The sequence below is a fragment of the Antechinus flavipes genome, chromosome 4 (genome assembly GCF_016432865.1).
Source record: "Antechinus flavipes isolate AdamAnt ecotype Samford, QLD, Australia chromosome 4, AdamAnt_v2, whole genome shotgun sequence".
Lineage (NCBI taxonomy): Eukaryota > Metazoa > Chordata > Mammalia > Dasyuromorphia > Dasyuridae > Antechinus > Antechinus flavipes.
In genome coordinates this window covers 482,470,911-482,491,552 of record NC_067401.1, presented here as the reverse complement: position 1 = coordinate 482,491,552, position 20,642 = coordinate 482,470,911, and the positions used below count along the sequence as shown (strand labels likewise).

The 20,642-nt window shown below is 40.0% G+C and overlaps 1 protein-coding gene across 3 annotated transcripts in view; it reads right to left on the bottom strand.

Annotated features, from left to right (window-relative positions):
* Positions 1–20,642, bottom strand: part of GLMN (glomulin, FKBP associated protein) — a 54,107-nt gene that overhangs the window by 23,429 nt on the left and 10,036 nt on the right. For all 3 annotated transcript variants that reach the window (XM_052000000.1, XM_052000001.1, XM_052000003.1), the window contains exons 4-8: positions 13,102–13,221; positions 11,090–11,198; positions 9,256–9,502; positions 8,145–8,247; positions 1,730–1,917 (exon numbers count right to left, since the gene is read on the bottom strand). In XM_052000000.1, the coding sequence (XP_051855960.1) occupies positions 1,730–1,917; positions 8,145–8,247; positions 9,256–9,502; positions 11,090–11,198; positions 13,102–13,221 (767 nt within the window). The remainder of the gene's footprint in view (positions 1–1,729; positions 1,918–8,144; positions 8,248–9,255; positions 9,503–11,089; positions 11,199–13,101; positions 13,222–20,642) is intronic.

The window sequence follows — 20,642 nt, the reverse complement described above, 5'->3', positions numbered from 1 at the left end:
AAATATATACAGAAGTTTAACCAAAGCAAATCAACTGTCACAAGACTAAGAAGCAACTTAGAAACTTCTGATTTAAATGCAAAAGAGACAGAAATGAGAGCACCAAAGACAACAGTAGGCAAGACTACAGCTCATATGTAAAATGGATAATCATGAGCAATATTGTCTCAAAATTGGAGAAAAGCAACTGGAAATAAAGTTTAAAGACAGCAGGGCAAGATATCCAATTAAGCAAATTCAGGATAAGGATGAGAATTGGAAGGGCTCCAAGTAGAAGAAAAACAAGATTTGCAATTCTCAGAACACACCATTTTCTTTTTTCCATTAAAGATTGTAGAATCACAAGCCTTGGACCCAAAGACCATAGTCCCAAATGTGCTTGGAGAGAAGACAAATGGCATGTGTTAAGGGACAGGTCAATTCTCCGTGAGCCTCCATAGCTGCGGATCATAGCATCTGAAGGAGTTGCAGGGCAGCCTTTGCTGACACAGGGGTTGTGGACTGCGAATGAGAGAAACTGAGGCAGAGGAAAGAGGAGAGAGGTCAAACAATGCCACGGCCTCTCAGGCAGAGAGGTCAGAGAACAACACCTGCCTCTCAGTCTCCTTGTATCAACCTCTCACAAGAGGAGATCCATCCATTGGATCTCCAGCAGCCACTGTCAGGTGGCTCCCGTGTATTCCAATAGGCATGAAAGAAAATAATGACTGGAGAGGCAGCTATGTCAGGTCAACTATAGAAAGAAGAGCCATCCTGGAGATAACACAATTATGAAGGGGTTAGGGAAACAACATTTAAAGGAAGAAAAGATGCCAGAGGATGCAAAAATTTTTATTGATGTCCTCTCTTAACCAATGGCCAATATGTCTAGTTTTCCCCATCTATATAAAATCTTGAGAACGAGCATGGTAAGGTCCTGGAGATCCTCCTGCTTATAGATGACATTGTGCTAATTGAACTGAGCCCCAGAACAGTGCAAGGGTTTGGTTTGCCCGCCACACAGGAAATACCAGTAATGAAATGCATAGTGCTCAGAATTCACCATGGCTCAGCACTGGCATGAGTATGTAAAGCTGGAACAAGCAGTATACATGGACAACAACTTGGGTAGAAGGCAAAGTGGGGGCTGGCTCACCTTTGGGTTATAGCAAAGCTCCTTTACTTAGCCTAAGCTTCCCAGCCTTTCAAGATTACCAATCTACCAGTGTTGATATACAGCAGTGACATACAGAAGTCAGCTGATTCCAAAGAATTTAAAATCAGTATTGCACAGAGGGCAATGGAAGGATGCACAGTAGGTGTGAGCAGGCTGCAACATCAACTAATGAGGAAATCCTAAGACTAGGAGTAAAAGAAATCAAGCAAGGAATCACGCGGAAGGAAAAGATGGGCTGGTCATATGACAAGAATGAGGGCTTAACAGGTAAGTGCTGACTAGCACCTTCCTAAGATCAGGAGAAAGCCTCCAGCACGTGGGATGTGCCTTCAGGGATAACCTCATGGAAGAACCTGAATCAATTTCCCCGGTTGAGTGAGTATCCACATCGTTAAGAGGGGACTTCCCAAATTGATGAGATCACAGATGCATTTGAGTAATAAAAGCTGTATTTTAAATTTATTAATATGATGAATCTTGATAAACATTTTAGATAGAGAATAAAAGATGGGCTCAGGGCACAATGTTGTGTCGGCAACTGATCATAAAGAAAACTCTTGAAAAGAGGCCTACCTCAAGACCAATGGAAACTGGTCAATGCTGATATGCTGTACAAACACAAGATAAGCGAGTGAGGCCATGGACTCTGCCAACTGGCTACCTTCCTCTTCCTCCAAGTCAGGATTATTCCAGCATTTTTCCTTCCTTCCATGCTGAAAAATGACCTTTGGCAGAGAATCTCCAATAGCTAATATAAAGCCCTGTGGGAGGGAAAAAATTAAGGAAAACAAGACAGTACTTCAGCATAAAGGCAGTGCCAAAATTCTATTACATATGAATATTTATACATCAAATGGTTTCTAAATCAACAGACTTTCTAAAAATTAAAGTTAACTTGATGAGATGGGTGTGTGAATAGGTACCCAACTGTAGGCCACCAATGGAACAAAATGAAGATACTTTAAAGGCTAGTTTAAAAAAAAAAAAAAAGTCTCAAAGATGTTAAGAATCTAGAAATACACCTGAGACTGAAATAAACATGTCTCTCTACAACATCTCTTGAATTTTGCTCTTTCCCTGCACTTACATGGCTATCAGTCACCTAGAATATTTTAAAAGCAGCCTAATGGCTCTTCTTGCATCTATTCATTTTCTCTCTCCCCCCCTTCCCCAATTCATCCTTCAGATTCCTATAGATTCCATCCTACAAACTCCCAAATATCCTAAGCTAGATCTAGGCCTGACCATCTTACTTACCTCTCCACCCCCAAGCTTCCAAAGCTCACTAGTACCTCTAGGACACAACACTCATTGACCTGGCATTTAACTTTCTCTGCAATCTGTCTCCAGCCTTCCTCTGACCACAGAGGAAACCTTATTCTACTTGACCCTCATGACAACCCTGCATTGTAGGTGCTGTTATTATTCTCACTTTACAGTTAAGGAGGGATCTGAATCTGAGGCAGAGAGCTTATTCTTGGGCAACGAGGATGGAAAATATCAAATGGAGGGAGCGGTCAGCAGAGCCACCCTGGCAGGAAGAAATGAAAGGAGGTGCTGAAGGTCAATGGTAACTTTGGAAAGCACAGTTTAGTCGAGTTCTGAGGTCATACACAGTTGCAAAGGAGCCCGCCAAGGGAAGGCACTGACTAGGGAGAGTTTCTTCTGGAAGTTTGGAGACCACGGAGGCAGAGCACAGGAGGGCCTGGGGGAGCTGTTCTAGAGGCTGTGCCCAGGGATGCTGTGTCTCTGGGCTGGGGCAGCTAGATGGTCTCTTGGGATCTTCTTAGATGAGGTAGGAACAACCTGCATCTCCCTTTGATCCTGCTGGTGTCCAGTGCAAAGGCCGAGAAAACAAAAGCCAGTCAGAAGGAAGCTGCTCTGCCTTCTCTCCGTTGTTAGCTATCACTGAAAGCAGCACTTGTGCCTTCCGGGGTTCTCATTTCCCCCCCAATACAGTTCAAAAACACATACATTTCCTTAGCTTTTTCTTTTCTTTAGCTTCTCTAGTCAGAGCCAGGACATTCAGACTTTAACACTGCTGATATTTCAATGGTCCTTATTCTGAATTTAACTAACTCCTCAAAGGGAATTTTTATAATGTAGTACAGAACAAAAGGGTAATTATCTGAAGATTATTTTTTTTAATGTATACAGTTTCTTTTAAAGTACATAAGAAAAACCACTTCTAAAACTGTCCTGTTTGCTTGCATTCCTTTTTATTGTCTTCTGAGCATTTAAAAACATGTTTCACTTATCAGGAAAAAAAAAAAAAAAAGCCAGGCTGGTAATCACTGATCTCAGGTAAAGTTAAAGCTAAAATAGATTTACTCTAAAAAGAAAAATAGAGAAACTACACTATATGTTGCCAGCCATGCAAATCAATATTGTTAAACGATTTAAAATAACTAGACAGAATAAGGTTGAAATACTGCTGTGTTACAGGAAATGAAGAGTTGGTAGATTTAGAAAAATATGACAAGACTTGGGACTTATGAAAGATGATGCCATCCATCTTCAGAGAAACACAGCACAAATGTATATGAATGTACCTGCATGCATATGTGGATTATTGATATCTATGAATATGTATGTATTATATATATATGTATATTACATAGATATCTGTGTCACGTGTGTGTGCGTGTGCGTGTGCGTGCACACACCCCGCACTTAACTGTAGCCTTCTTAGAGGAGGCTAAAAGGGGGAAAAAATAAAGTAAACAGTGCATAGCAGAAAACAAAGGAAAACAAGGAATTCTATGAAAATATGTCAGCATAAAAGACTTTCAGAGAATCCAGAGGGGACTTGGATGGATTGATCCAGAATGAATGACAATTAGAATAGTGACACAATATTAAAAGACTAAAGAACACCGAACAAGGCAACGGCTACCCCCAGGCACAGAGGAATGAGCAAGGAAACAAAGAAAAGTCGGATACCTCTGAACACAATGTGTAGTATTTATCATAGAAGCTTTCTTGAAATGCACATTTATTGCCTCATATTGTGAATCCTCATGTTCTGATGTATAATGGGCAATTTTTTCCTTTTTCTATTTTGTTTGTTTTTCTATTTTGAAATAAATGTTTAAAAGCAAAAACACAAATATAAAAACATATTTCAATGACTCTTTTTTTCCCCTTATCTTTATCTAGATGTCACAGTGGCTAGAGACTTTTAAAAATCCAAGTTGATTGAATTCCTCTTGCATTAGCAAAGTTGTTTTAGAAGAATTTCTTTTATTTTTCCTTAATGGAACTGTTTCACTTTGGGTCTTTTCATTCTTTTGTTCTCATCCCTCCTGACTTACCCTGCAGAATTTTGGTCTATGAGAGCCCATCATTCCTCCAAACCCTAGTTTCTTAAACTGGGCGGTGGCCCCATATGGGGTCTCATAACTAAATGTGGGGATTGCAAATTGTGACTTATCAGTAAATGTTGGATATATATACCTATACCATAGTCACATAAAAATTTCTCAGATGAAAAGGGATTGTAAGTGGAACAAGTTTTAGAAGCCCCTGCTCTTAACCATCTGAACTTTGCTTTGCCCAAATCTAGAGTTACCTAGAATCACTCATTCTTCTTTCAGTTTTCTCTTCTATCACAAGTTCTAAGAAGGGAGTGATTACTTCCCTACCTTAGTCCCCCCAACCCCCTGAAAAGTTATGAACATTTCAACCCTAGAAATGATGTCCTTTCCTAAAGAGAAGCCAAAACACAACAGAATTTCTCCTTGTTGGTCCCCATCTTTTGAAGTACAAGGTTATCACTAAAGCAAATTGAGACATTATTAGCTGCTCTGCTTTTTGGCTTTAGAAAGTCAGCTCCAGCAACTACTGGAGAAATGAATCTCCCATCACTTTTGTAATATGTATTTCCAGACTTATGGTCTATTTCCTAAATTCCTCAATTCTTGTTGAGATAGCTCAAATCTTGAAGAATTCCTGAATTCTTCTTTCTAATCAGATAGTTTGTAGAATCCTCCAGATACAAAACCACTTGTTTCTCTAGTCCAGGGGTAGGTTAAGTCTGACCTGCAGGTCATATAAGGCCACAAAATCATTTGCTAAGGCAACTGTAGGCAATGATAAGCTGAAGGTTAAGCACAACAATCTCTCATTGCTTGAGTTAATTGCTTGAGGTAATTTTGTATGGCTCATGAATGATGTTATAAACATACAAATGGCCCTTGGCAAAAAATAAAAAAAAAAAAAAAGATTCCCCAGCCCTGCTCTAGTCATTCATCTTCAAGTCTCCATCAATGCATTTTCTGAATACATGGCGCTACTCAATGCCCACACCCCTTCTTAAAACTACTTTATTTTTTCTGAAGAAGGAATACCCACCCAAAGCCATGGATTTCATCCCAGGCTCAGGGTCTTTTACAGAGTCAAATATGCTTCTCTGATGTTAAGAGAAGCTAGATAATGCAGTGGATAGAGCACTGGACTTGGAATCACACAGGGATTCATTTTTTTTTTTTTTTGGACAATAAATCATAACTAAATTTATTTTAAAATAATTCTTTGGTATACATATTTTGGCATACAAATTTTGTCATTTATTAAAGACAAAATCAAATTTGCATACTAATGAGATGGATGTGATTATTTTTACATAGAGAATTAAATCTTAGTAGAATATTTGATAGTTCTATACACTTCTCAGATTGGTTAAGATGACAGGAAAAAATAATAAGTGTTGGAGGGGATGTGGGAAAACTGGGACACTGATACATTGTTGGTAGAATTGTGAACAAATCCAACCATTCTGGAGAGCAATTTGGAACTATGCGCAAAAGGCTATGGCACTGTGCCTCTACTGGGCTTATATCCCAGAGATCTTAAAGGAAGGAAAGGAACCCACATATGCAAAAATGTTTGTGGCAGCCTTCTTTATAGTAACAAGAAACTGGAAACTGAGTAGATGTCCATCAATTGGAGAATGGCTGGACAAGTTATGATATATGAATGTTATGGAAAACTATTACTCTGTAAGAAAAGACCAGCAGGATGATTTCAGAGAGGCCTGAAGAGATTTACATGAACTGATGCTAAGTGAAGTGAGCAGAACCAAGAGATCAATGTACACGACAATAGCAAGATCAGGCGACAATCAGCTGTGATGGGCATGGCTCTTTTCAACAATTAGGTGATTCAGGTCAATTCCAATAGACTTGTGATGGAGAGAGTTATCTGCCTCCAGAGAGAGGACTATGGGTACTGAATATGGACCACAACAGTATTTTCACCATTTTTTTTGTTGTTTGCTTGCTTTTTTCCCCTTTTTGACCTGATTTTTCTTGCGCAGCATGACAAATGTGGAAATATGTATATAAGAAATGCACATGTTTAACACATATTGCATTATTTGCTGTCTAGGAGAGAGAGTGGAAGGGTGGAAGAAAAATTTGGGGTGCAAGGTTTTGCAAAGGCGAATATTGAAAACTATTTTTTTATTTTGAAAATAAAAACTATTTAAAAAAAGAATATCTGATACCTTTTACTTGTTGCCCAATTTTTCATGACCCCCACATTCAGTTATGTGACCCCCTCTGAGGTCACAAGACACAGTTAAAGAAACTTTGGACTTGGTGATCTCTCAGGTCCCTCCCCATACTCTTATTTTCCTACTGAGAAGCTTCTATATAAATCACATACTAATTACCTAAGATGACAAGCGCAATGGGCTTCTAGCTCTCCCACTGACTCAATGTAGGACACCTCAAATAAGTTATTAAACTTCTGGATATTTAGTTTTCTCAACTGTCAAATGGTTAGCCAAAGAAATTCACCTTCCTGAGTTCAATAGCCTCACACACTTCCTAGCTGTGGACTCTGGACAAATCAACCTCAATCTGTTTGCCTCAGTTCCTCATTTATAAAATGAGCTGGAGAAGAAAAATGGCAAAACTGCTTCAGTAGCTTTTCTCAGAAAACTCCAAATAGGAATTGGACAAGACTCAACAATAACAGGAAAGTAAGATGCTAGGCACTTCTATCCTAAAAACTGCACATATTTTTGCTTATTGCCTAAACTTTGAGTATGGACCTTTCAAATCAAAGGTTTTTTCCCTGGGTTCTTTTTTGAATTTAATCTCCTTGTAAACTTCTGGGTGACTCAACTGCTATTCTTTTTTTTTCTTCACTCAAACTATTCCCTGGGGTCTCTAGTTTATTGCATTATACAAAATCATTTTCTTCCTCCTCCATTCTTTTCAGTTTAAAGCTCTTTTATTAGATTGGCAAGACAGTTGGCAAATACATTCGTATAAATCTTTGCTGGATGTACTCTATTCTTGATCTGTTATTCTTGGAGTTTAACCCAAGCCTCAGAAATCCATCTCAAGCCAGCTGCCCATTTTCTAAATCCATTTTTTTCTTCTGTATAGCTTGTGACTTCTTTCTTGGATAATGAAATTTATGACAAGATGTGACAATGAAGGTATTTTTTTCCATTAACAAATGAATTACACTATACTTTGTAAGATTATTCTATTTAGTGATATGAAACCAATGTAAGAATTACCACAATTGGAAAATCTAAGTTCCTAAAAGGATAATGAAAAGTTAACTGAGGCTCAAAACCCAGCCAACTCACATGCTAACAGTTGCCCAGATTGTGGCAAGTCCTGCCTACCTATCCCTGATGTCTTGATTAATTTCTTCAGATTGTGCAAATAGATGATGGAAAAGTATTTCAATCGCAGGGTATATAAATTATCAACATTTGTTACTGAATAGTACCCATTAAGATAGATTTGTGTAAATGAGATAGTGATTTTCAAAACCATGCCTTCCTACTATCATTAAAACATTTTGACCAGAAATAAAGAAACTGACCAAGCTGGCAGCACAAACTTTTGAACTGTCCTCCCATTTCTACAACTTTACTCTTTGATACTCAAAATAAATGGTTTTTCTCCATAAAATAAAAAAAAAATTTGTTTTGTAACAGGCAAGCAAATCTTATTGTACTTACTATTATTTCAGATGCAAAAGATTTTAAAGGATCTTCTTCATTTTCTTCAAGCACCTCAATAAACTGTGCTGTCAGCAAGGGATATTTCAAACTTTTGAAACAACTAAGATTTAAAAAAAAAAAAAAAAAGGAGGAAGCAACTTGAACATAAAACTTCCCAAATAGCAATCTCTGATTATTCTATAGCTATATCTGGACTAACATCACACATTTTAAAAATCTGGTAACCCACATAGGTATTATATGACCATCTTTTGGTCAGAAAGAGTGGGGGACAATCTCTCACTGAATTCAACCTGGATATGTTCTCTGTGCTCATTTATCTCATTTACTAAACTTTTAAAATTGTTTTTCCAAATCTATCTCCCCCATCTTGCCAAGTGTAACTTGATCTACAATAAAAATCAAAAAAGGAAAAAACTCCTCCAAATTCAGGAAAAATTCTCACTCCATCACATCAAGCATGTCTGTCAGTCTAGGCTTTATTCCACATTCATAGTTCCCCAGAGGGAAAGGTTCATTTCTAAGTCTGGTCTAGGCCATCATTAAGAGATCTCTGGATCATCCCTTGGGTAAGCACTCCTGGATGTTTCCTCACTGTCTGATTTTCAATCTTGGTGATAGAAAGTTTAGGACTGCTTTCAAAGAGGATGAACTAAACCCATTGTCTCAAGATTCCCCACCTCAGAGATCAGAGAAGAGACAAATGGACAAGTAGTATTAAAGAGGGTTAGTGGAACGAGTACAATCACCCGACTTTGAATTCTGACTGATACCTATTAGCTATGTGACCTTCTGCCTCAGTGTTCCCATCTATAAAAGGACTCGCACCCAAGTGTTGTTGTCATAAAAAAGGAAAAAGGACTTTGTAAACATGAAATCATTATACAGAAACTCATCGCTTGTATTAATAAACACGACTGATCTGAGCTGACGGGTTCTGAATTTGTTTTAGCCACATTACATATGTTAACTGGAACAGCAGCATTGAGTTCAGCACTGTTTTCGGACTCACTGACACTTAAAAGCTCAGCCATGTCCACAGCCATCTAGAGCCTCTTAACACACACAGCTCTCGGCCAGATGCTCCCAGCACACAACACACACTTACAATTTCAGCAGCTCTGCCTTCAGTTCTTCCTTACTGTTTTCCAGGGGATGACCTTTGTTTTTAACAACTTCTTCCACAAAAGGCCTAGTAAATGTGACCAAGGCCTTGCAACACTGCCCAAGACCATGTTGGTCTTTTTGTATTTGTTCTTTCGTGTAAGGAACAGGGAGAAGTGAAAGCTGGCTCCACAAGGTTGACAGGGTTAATCCAACTGAATAGGCCTTCTTGCTGTGAAGTTTCTGAATCACTATAAAACAGAGATACACCCATTATTCAGAGGAGGTTTCACCCAGTACCCCCATTTAGGACAATAAGCCAGAAATGGCTGAGGGCCAGCTTTATCTTGGCCAGAACAGGCTGACGGATTATTTGGTTTTAGGATTCACTGAGTAATCATCATTTATAACAATTAAGTTAAAAATTAGAAAAGCTTATGAAAGATCATTTTTCTCAGTAGCATTTTCCTTTACTTAAAACACTCTTAATTTTTCATTCTTTATAAAGTTTACTCTATAATTTCAAGAAAATGTAGCTTTAAAAAATCATGTAACATATGAAACTGGGAGAAAATAAAATTCTGAGACTTTGGATGCTAAAAAATTTTTTTGGAACAAAGGATTTTTTTAAAAAAGAAAGAAATCATGTAGTAACATTCCATTTTTAAAATAAAATTCAATCATTGGACATTGGGCTTTTGCCAGACATTCTTCACTTCTGAGCTCTATCATTTATGATATTATGCCTTGGTGTATCTCCACTGAACACTTCTGCCTGCACATCCTCAATGAAGAAGCTGAAGAAATAGCTCACATACCAGTTCCCTCAGCAATAGGATCTAGTATAGGATTGCTGGGACAACAATTGTGAATTTTGGGAAATTTCATCCACCACTAGGAAGATAAGGACAGCTATACATTGCAAATGCAAAAATTTGTGTAGGCAGACTATTCCTGATACATATACATGTGCAAAGGTTATAGATAGGGAGCTACAGTTATGACAGAAAGCTGGAAGTTGCAGAAAATAAAATAAAAAGTGGATCATCTGTATAAATGCATCAAGTTCCTAGTACATACAAGGCACATATTTAATTCAACAAGCATTGACTTTCTATCCCATGAGTAGATGCTGAGAAGATAAACACAAAAGAGGAAACAGTTCCTGTTCTCAAGAAGCTTACTTTCTACATAGATAAACAAAATACAATCATTGGGGGAGAGCCTGTCACAAAAGAAAGAATGAGAAAGTGCCTGCTACAGGAGGTGGTGCCTAAGTTGGGTTGTGAAGGGATCTGGAAATTTAAATAGGTGAAGAAGTGAGCACCTACCCACATAAATCTAAAACAATATTAATGTGGTTGACATATAATGTAGATTTATCTCTTTTCAATCTTTTTTTAACTATGACTTAGTCTAAGATCAATGATTACTATCCCTACTTTTTCTTTTCTACTAAATTCTACTCCTGATCATTGTTATTATGTTTGTGTAGATCACTTATTTCCAATTCTTGCTAAATGATTAACTTGTCTTGCTGCTACTTAACCTCCCCTCCATCCAAGGATGCCTCCCTTATACTCCCCCCTCTTTACTCATTCCTATTAATCTACGTACCTTATCCTATTAGATAAGGGTGGGGGTATAAGGTAATATTCTATTCAGTTCAAATTGATACCTGGTCTGTCCTTAATTCTATAAGTCTAAGACTAAGGTGATTAGCTAAGTTATGTTTAATGAAACTATTGGGTAAAAGCATGCTTTTGCTTTGCTTTTTGTTCAAGTATAATTACACAGCTAAAATCATCATAGTGCATTGACATCATAATGTTCATTACCTGTCTGTAGTGGCTCAAGTAAGAGAAGGAGGACTTCAGAGATCTGATTTCCAGTGGCCTCCTCGACCAGTTCAAGTAAACCCAAAAGCAGCTCCTTTGGATGGCAGAGCTGCGAGACATTAACCGGAAAGCCCCTTGGTTATAAAAGCAGCTTTGCAAGACCATAGACACTGTTTGCAAATAACAACTAGCATTTATAAGCACTCTAAGACTTGTAGAGCATTTTACATGGATCTCATTTGATTTTCACAACAAGCCAAATAACAGTAAGTGTTATTATTATCCCCATTTTGAGTTAAGAGGTTAAATGGCTTGTCCAGGATCACACCAATAGTAAATATCTAAGGTAGGACTTGAACTCAGGTCTTCCTGACTACATCTAGAACTCTCCCCTCTGGACTCACTTGTGGCTCCTCAGCAGCAACTGTTGTTACAAAGCTGACACAAAATATCTCTATTTGGGCAAGGCTGCGTTTTTTTAGGCAAGGCCCAGTGAGAGTTCCTAAGTCATCCAGGGGAAACAAAAGAAAAGGGGCTCTTTACCTCACAGACAGACCCTCTAGGATAGAGAGGAAGGGCGTGGAGGAGGGGGCTGACCTCCGGACAGGAGCCTTCTCTCAAACTCTCCCCCCTCTCCAGACTTCCTGAAGGTGCCGGGGTTCCCAGCACCCAGCTCTTCACCATCAGGGGGCCCAGCCCCGAACGCATACCAACACAGACTTCTCTCCCATGAGATTTTTTACCAGCAAAAACTCTACTTTTCTGCTTGGCCCTCCCTTGTGCCTTCACTAACCTTGTGGCACAAGGGTTCTCTGATGGCTAATGAGAAGCAACAGTGCTTTCCTTCCCCTGGCCATGTAACTGGCTTCCTGTCCTCCCAAGGGCCTTTCCCAGGTCGTTCATGCATTACATTAATAGGCTTTTACAGAGAACCTGCCCTGCTAATCTCTTAGAGCTCTCTCAACCTTTCCAAAAGGACACTGAAGCCCTCCTCCCTTCCATTAGCTCCCAGTTCCATCCTGACTAGTAGTTTGCTTCCTATTTTTCCTAAAAAAATAACCTCAGAGATCCCTGAGTTTCACCACTTCGCATGTAAGATATCCCACCTACAACATAAAAAGCATCAGTCTGCTTTCCCTGAAAGTCCTCCAATGATGAACTCCCTTGCTCCATTCTGGGAAGAGAAGGCCCATTCCAATTCTGGACACCTCTAATAAGAAAGTTGTCCTTATGGTGGAAATCTGCCTCCCTAAAATTTTCGTACAATTCTAGGCCTTGAGCTGAGCAGAACAATGGAAGCTCCCCTTCCCTAAGACACACAAACAGCCCAAGAAGCATTGAGGGATCACAGAATCAAGGATGATCTGAAGTCAAGAAGCCAATTTCCAGTCTTGCCCGACTCCTCCCAGCTCCCAGACAATCCCCCTGAGGTTGTAAGGTGAAGAAGAGCAGATGATGTGCTTTAGCAGAGGGGCTCCACATGTGGAGGCACCCACCACAGTGCTTATCATAGATCTGGACCAAAAACCAAAACCAAACAAAGCAAGCTCATAAATGCATTTCTTCTTTTCCAAGATAAATTCTGCCATTTCCTTCAACCAATATTCACATGGCATAATGTCTCCTCCTCATCCTGGTCCTTTGAGTGAGTTCTTCCTATTTTCCCCTCCTATTTTTAATCATGCTAGGACAGCAATTACAGTGGGAAAGTCCTGGGAGTCAGGATGCTTTGGTTGTAGTCTCGGGTGTGGCCCCAAGTAACCAAGAAATTTTGGCTCATCATTATTTTGGGCCCCAGTTTTCTCACTGAAAAAATAATTCGTTGACCTAAAAGTTCTTCTCCTCCCTCCCACTCTGTGATTCTCCCACAAGAGAGAGTTTGCTGAAAAAACCAAACCAAGCAAAAAGGAGCCAAATTCACCCTATTTATAAATCTTTTGATAGGCAAGATTTCCTACCAAATAACAGTAACGATATGAGTATTACAGAAAGACAAAGATTCAGTAACTTACCTTTACCAGCAAATCAAGCATTTTCAAGCATTCTTCTCTTTTATCAACTTCTTCTTTGTGACATAAAAAGCATCTAACAACCGGGCCAACAAGATTCCAACCCATACTCCTAATGATAACCTGAAAAAAATATTGTCAGAGGTAATGTGGCAAAAATCTGTTAGCTACAAGAGTCTCCTGGCATGCTTTTCAAATACGGTTATTCTTAGTACTGTCTTCAAATTATTATAAATAAGAAAAAGTTCTACGGACATGCAGCTTCATCACTGACTTTCCAAGTAATTATGGGATCCTCTTTGGCCCTCGGTTTTCCTTACAAAATATAGAGTTAAAACTCTTTGCTTGTGTATGATTTTATATATATATATATATATATATATATACACACATATATATGTATGTATGTGTATATATGTATCTATATATGCACACATATATGTATGTATGTGTGTGTATGTGTAAAAATATATCTACTTGAATATATGTTGACTTAGGGGAGGAAAGGGGAGAAAAGAATAAAAAAAGTATATATAGGTTTTCTTGAAATGGAAATTTTATTGTCTCATATTTTGAATCCTCTCTCTCATGTTCTGTGCACATGGCAATGCTTTTTTCTTTTTTTTTCTTTTGAAATAAACAAACAATGCTGTGAAAATAAAAGAGAGATTTCTGTTAGCTGCTGTGAAGGGCCAAAGTGATAAAGCATTCAAGGATGGCAAGTGCTTAAATTCATAAAGAACATTTTTTCCCTTTCTTTGCCAAGATATCAATTGCCAGGGCTCTTTTTCATCCGATTTAAATGTTTGCCTATTGCACATATGAGGAAGCACTTTGCTCCCAAAGAAGATTTGCCCAACCTGAGTCATCACAGAAACAAGACCAATGTTTAGAAAGCTTTTTTAATGAGCCTCTGAGAGAACGGCTGCTGAAGGGAAGGAAGCACTGGGGAGGAGTGTTAGAGTTCAAATGTTGGAGTTTGTTCTTCTCAAAGCACAGCCGGTTTAGAGACTTGGAGCCCTTCGGATGTCTCCAAATCCAAAGGTTCTGTCCTTCAGCCTCTGACTCTGCTTTCTTCTGCCTCCAACCAAGACAGAGATGGAAGGTCTCTCTTATCTCCTTCTGGGGAGCCCAGCCACCAACTTGCCGCGGAGAGAGGGCTTCTGGCGTAGCTCCACTGAAATCCATCAAAGTGTTCTCTGCACAAGAGTCGTTCCTCTCGAGTCCAGCGCGATCAGCCAGCCAAGAGGAAAAAATGTATTCTGCCATAGATCCCTCATCGCTGGCCTTTTATATGCCTCTTCTGAGACAATGGGATTATGGGTTTTCTCCCATAGTGCTCTCTGGCCCAATGAGCTTTAAGGGAGGTGTAGAAAGTGTACTTTGTGAAGCTAGCATACTTGTGGACTCCAGTGAGTAAAGGTGTGAACACAAGCCTTGTCTTAATTAGTTCTACTTAGTACCTTGTTTCAGGTTCTGGCCAAAACAACTTCTTGTAAGATTAGATCAACTCTAATTACTTAGCAGTTAGTAAGGATTCCAACATCTCCCCCTTTCTTTTGTTTTAAAACATAGGGGGTTTCTGAGGGGGTACACATAAATCCATCAATATGGGCCAGAACTTTGTAACAGATATACATGGTATACATAAATCCATTAATATGGGAGGCATTATACATAATTTACATGAGCACATAGCAATATAACACAGGCTAGTAGTAATGTAACAAATAACAAGAATCAATCTGAAAATTTACACATGTCCATAAGTCCTAGAAACAGTCCAATAGGATTCCATTGTCTATTAGTTCATGTGCCAGGAATCTAATAATTCTTGTGAGCACAATCAGCAACAGAACCACCCGATATTTCTTGGGTCTTCTCCTTTGTTTCAAGGGTCTGCTCCATCTTTCTGCGATGGACAAGGTGAATGCGGCTCGTAGGCACCCATCTGATTCCTTCTCCACCTGTAGAGATGCAAGCAAATCTTCTCCCCCAAGCAGTTAGCCTATCTGGTCCCTTCCATTCACCACTTTCTGGGTCTCTCCACATCACCTGGCGATTATCTAAAGATAGTGGAGCTGCTCGCACTGGACACTGCTCTTCTGGTGGGTTATAAAACCTGTCTGCTGGAGCCAGTGCATCTTTATCAAAGATTAAAAAATTAATGGTATAGAGAACTAAATGTAGAAGTTCTCTAGGGTTACCCGTGGCTCCCCCTTTCTTTTGTTTTTGGAGGAGTGTCTTAATGTCTCTGTTTCTTCTTTCTACTATTGCTTGACCTTGAGGATTGAAGGGTATGCCAGTAGTGTGTAAAATCTTATACTGTGCACAAAAGTGTTCAAAATGTTTGGAGGTATATGCCGGTCCATTATCTGTTTTTATTTCTTGTGGCACACCCATAATTGCGAATGCTTGAATGAGGAATTCAGTGACCACTCGGGCTGTCTCTTTTGCTGCTGGTATGGCAAAAGTGAATCCTGAAAAGGTGTCTACCACAACGTGGATAAAAGACAGACGACCAAAAGATTTATAATGGGTCACATCCATTTGCCAGATTTCATTGGGTCTCAAACCACGAGGGTTCTTCCCTGGAGGCAGTGTAGGAGCGTGGAAGGGAAGGCAAGCTGTACAGCTTTTTACTATGCTCCTAGCTTCTTCTCTTGTAATCCCAAACTGTAAACGCAAAGCTCGAGCAGCCTGATGGTATTTAGAATGGGATTCCTGGGCCTCCTGAAATAAAGGCGTACTGGCCAACATAGTTAAAAGGCTATCTGCCTTTGAATTTCCATCAAAAATAGGACCTGGAAGTCCACTATGTGAATGGACATGCAGGATATAAATCTTTCCTGGATGCTTTCTCACTTGCTCTTGAAGTTCCTTAAAGAGCTGATATATATTAGAAGCTGCAAATTTTATTTGGGCTGTGGCAATTCTTTGTACCACACCTACTGAATAGGCTGAATCAGATATTATATTTATGTCGCCTGGGTAATAAGTGAGAGCTAGCATGATCGCATATAATTCGTTCTGCTGAGTGGACTGAAAAGGAGTTCTGACTACTCTTTTTACGGTTAGATCATGAGAGTATACAGCACAAATATTTTGTTTGGCTGCGTCTGTAAAAATGGTTGGTCCTTCAAGAGGAACCTTAGAAACCTTCTCCTCAAAAATCCATTGCCAATTATGCAGTAGTCTGGTTATCTTTAATGGAGATCCATGTGTAAAATTTGGAGCCATGGCCAATAAAATCTGCCACTCTGGGATGGTTTCACAGCATACATTAATTTGTGCATTTGTATAGAAGGTATATATCTTGTCAGGTCTTGTCCCAGATAATTGTACTGCTCGCTTAATGGCCTTTAATAGAATTCTAGCCACAAGCACTGGGTAAGGCGTAAGGCTTTGTTCTGGTTGTGCTGGGAGGTTCACCCACTCTATCACACTGTCTCCTTGATGAAGGACTGCTGTGGGTGCTTCTTTCGTAGCAAAAACTGATATTTCCAAGGGTTTTTGAGTTACTCTCTCAACTACATTGGATAAAGCCAGTTCAACTTCTCTCAAGGTCTCTTGAGCTTCTTTTGTAAGCCGGCGTGGTGAATTTAAAGCAGTGTCTCCCCTTAAAATGTCATATAGGGGTTGCAATTGATTGGTAGTTAAACCTAATACTGGACGCATCCATTGGATATCTCCTATTAATTTTTGGAAATCATTTAAGGTGTTCAACCTCTCTGTTCTTAAAGACAGTTTTTGTAGTATAAGTGCCTTAGGATATATTTCATATCCTAAATATTGAAAAGGAGCATGCCTTTGAATTTTTTCTGTAGCGATATGAAGTTTGTAGTATCTTAGTGTTTCTATGGTTTTTTGTAGACATGCTTCTAGAATTTGTTCCTCAGGTGCACATCCCAATATATCATCCATATAATGTAATAGCATAACTTTTGGAAATGCTTTTCTTATTGGAGCAAGAGCAGCAGCAACATACATTTGACACATAGTGGGGCTGTTCATCATTCCCTGTGGCAAAACCGTCCATTCATATCTTTTATAAGGCTCAGCTAAATTGACACTGGGCACCGAAAAGGCAAATCTCTTCATATCCTCCTTATCCAGAGGAATGGAATAGAAACAATCCTTGATGTCTATAACCCAAAGAGGCCATTCTCTAGGAAGCTGAGTAGGAGATGGAAGTCCAGGCTGAAGAGTTCCCATAGTTTCCATCTGTTCGTTCACTTTTCTTAAATCAGTGAGCATCCTCCATTTTCCCGATTTCTTTTTTACAACGAACACTGGTGAATTCCAAGGACTTAGAGAAGGTTGTAAATGCCCTTGTTCAAGCTGCTCCTGTACTATATCTAATAAGGCCTGAATTTTATCGCTACTTAAGGGCCACTGTTCTATCCACACTGGTGTATCAGTTTTCCATTGGATAGGAACAGGTGAAAGTGTTGGCAGGCCTTCAACAGCAGCCCTGCTTAAAAAACTGAAGTACTCATTTTTAAACCCAATTGTTGTAAAACGTCTCTTCCCCACAGATTGATGGGGATTTTTTCAACTATAAAAGGAGTAAAAACTCCTGTTTTGCCTTTAAAAGTCCATCTCATAGGGGCAGCACTAACTTCAGCTGCTATTGATCCTCCTACTCCAGACATATAGGTATCTGCTTTAATCTTTGGCCAGTGACTGGGCCAACTGGCACCTCTAATAACTGTACGATCCGCACCTGTGTCTACCAATCCTTCCAATGGTAGGCCATTTATATAGATAGTGAGCATAGGTCGGTCAGTGGGGGATGGAGAATCTTTACCTAGGATCTGTCCCATTTCAGCCAAAAAAGGTTGTACTCACTCAGTTCCTGGTCACTGGAGACTTCTTCAGTGAAAGTAGGGTCCTTGATTCCCACGCTTGGGCGCCAAATGTTAGAGTTCAAATGTTGGAGTTTGTTCTTCTCAAAGCACAGCCGGTTTAGAGGCTTGGAGCCCTTCGGATGTCTCCAAATCCAAAGATTCTGTCCTTCAGCCTCTGACTCTGCTTTCTTCTGCCTCCAACCAAGACAGAGATGGAAGGTCTCTCTTATCTCCTTCTGGGGAGCCCAGCCACCAATTTGCCGCGGAGAGAGGGCTTCTGGCGTAGCTCCACTGAAATCCATCAAAGTGTTCTCTGCACAAGAGTCGTTCCTCTTGAGTCCAGCGCGATCAGCCAGCCAAGAGGAAAAAATGTATTCTGCCATAGATCCCTCATCGCTGGCCTTTTATATGCCTCTTCTGAGAGAATGGGATTATGGGTTTTCTCCCATAATGCTCTCTGGCCCAATGAGCTTTAAGGGAGGTGTAGAAAGTGTACTTTTGCCAGAGACCATGTCCTTGGGGGACATGCCAGAGACCATGTCCTTGGAATCAGAGAGCTAAAGAAGAATGCAGTTTCCCACACATAAATTCTGAAGCTACAACCTTATCGTAAACAAACTATACACCCTAAACTCCTGAGACAAGATGATGTGTGTCCCAAAAAATTGGCCCTATCAGCCCAGGTGCAAGATAACAATTAGGCTCCAGGATGTCTGCCACACATCTGGTGTGACATTCTTTACTTTGCTACCCCCCATTCAGAAATGTATTTAACTAGACCCTCTTCACTCATTAAACTGAGACTTTGTTTCACCCCAACTGGTCTCCCTCCTCATTTCTAACCCCATTCCTTTTCAGGCCTAGCCTTACAGACAAATGCCAGCCTCGGGACCCACACTTTGATGACCTGGTGGACGGGTCAATTGGCGCCCAACGTGGGGCCCCGAGGCTGAACATTTGCCCGGCAGATTAAGAAGAGTTAAGAAGAAGTTCGTCCGGACCCCTACGAGATCGCTCTACCGCAGAGAGCCCCGCAGACTCGCTCCACAGAGAGCCCCGCAACTGAAAGGTGAGTGAATCATCTGCCGCATTCATGGGAACTAGAAAGAGGAGTAAATATTCCCCGTCAGGGATCTTTGAGATCCCCACCCCCGTCAAGTCTATCTACCCCCCGCTTCCCAAAGAAGGGACTCCCCCCGTAGAAGGCAATCTCGCATACCCTGTCTTCCCCGCCCCCCAACCTAAACTCCCTGTAAAAACTCAGAATGCCCTTAGTGCCTCAGACGTTGGTGAATTAGAAAGTGAGGCTGCAGGGTATATTCCACCTCCTTACAGCTTGCCCTTTCTTACTGCCCCGATAATTAATTACCCAAAGCAGTGAGACCCTTGAAGAATAACCTCCCCTCACTCACAAAAATTAAAAACCCCACCCCTGCACAGCTTGCTTTCCCTGTGTTAAGAAGCCAGATGTGTTATATGTTTGTTTAATGTTGTAACTGTGTAGTCTGTGTGATGTGTGTTCTATGTTCTGTGTGATTTGTCTGTTTTATTGGTTGGAAAAATTTTTAAGAACATCGTTGCAACTATGCTTACTAAAACGGAGCTCCATGTCTGTCTGTGTGTGTCTGTGTTAAAAAGTTAGCAAACTTGTAAGAGATAAGGATTCAGCCTCTGTGTGCAGGCTTAGCAAATATCAAGAAGCTTGAAAAATCCTTCTCTCTCTCTCTCTGTCTCTGTCTCTGGCTGACTGCAGCAGCCTGTGAGACAGAGGGAGAAAAGTGAGAGAAAGGATTGAAAGGGATTTGGAATTTCGGAAAGTTAAAATGCAGCCCCTAGTCTGTTTTTGCTGATTTAAAAGCTTTGTCAAGTTTAAGAACAATGATTAAGAAATTTGGGGATTGGTTGTTTGAAAATTTGCTTGTGATTTTAAAACTTTTAACCTGTTGTACTAATTTGTAAGTAAGGAAAAGCCTACTAGAGTAAAGAGCAATAAAATTCAAGCTTACCCTGGCCTGGGCAATAAAAAGCTCTGGAGATAAGATGCTAATAGCTGTTAGTAGGAATGTGGTAAAAGAAAAAAAACTTTTAAAAACAGCTGTATTAGTTTGATTCAGTTTGTTACCTTCTGAAATATATTGAGTTATTTGTTAACATAAGTTATATTTTAAAACCAGCTCTGCTGGACATATGTGGGTTTTTGGAGGTTTGGACTATTCACTATAGTGTGAATCTTACAGGTTTTTGAAGGAAAAAGGAAAGAGGAATGCAGGTGATTTAGGAAAGACTGATTAGTAGGGGCAATTAGAGGTTTGCATGATTTAAGGAAGGTGAAAGACTTTTGGGAGTAGGTAAAGAGGTGGGGGAGGGAGCCATCCACCTCTACTGTCTTATGCTACTTTACAGTAGCATCAGGAGCATCTGATAGGAAAGTTCTTTAAGGAGATTGTTTAAGTATGTAGTCAGGGGGAAAGAGAAAGTTGGAAATGGGTGAATTTGGGAAGAAACCTGATATTGGGAAACTGATGGGTTAAATCTTGAAAAGGATCCCCATTAGGAAATTTGAATGGGGAACCTGAGAGAAGTTTTTTCCAGGGGGCAGGAGTGGGGGAAGGGTGGCCATGTGGAATCCTCTCCTCCCCTCACCCCTCTAGAGTGTGTTACTGCCGTTTTTTTTTCTTATCTGATTACAGCCAG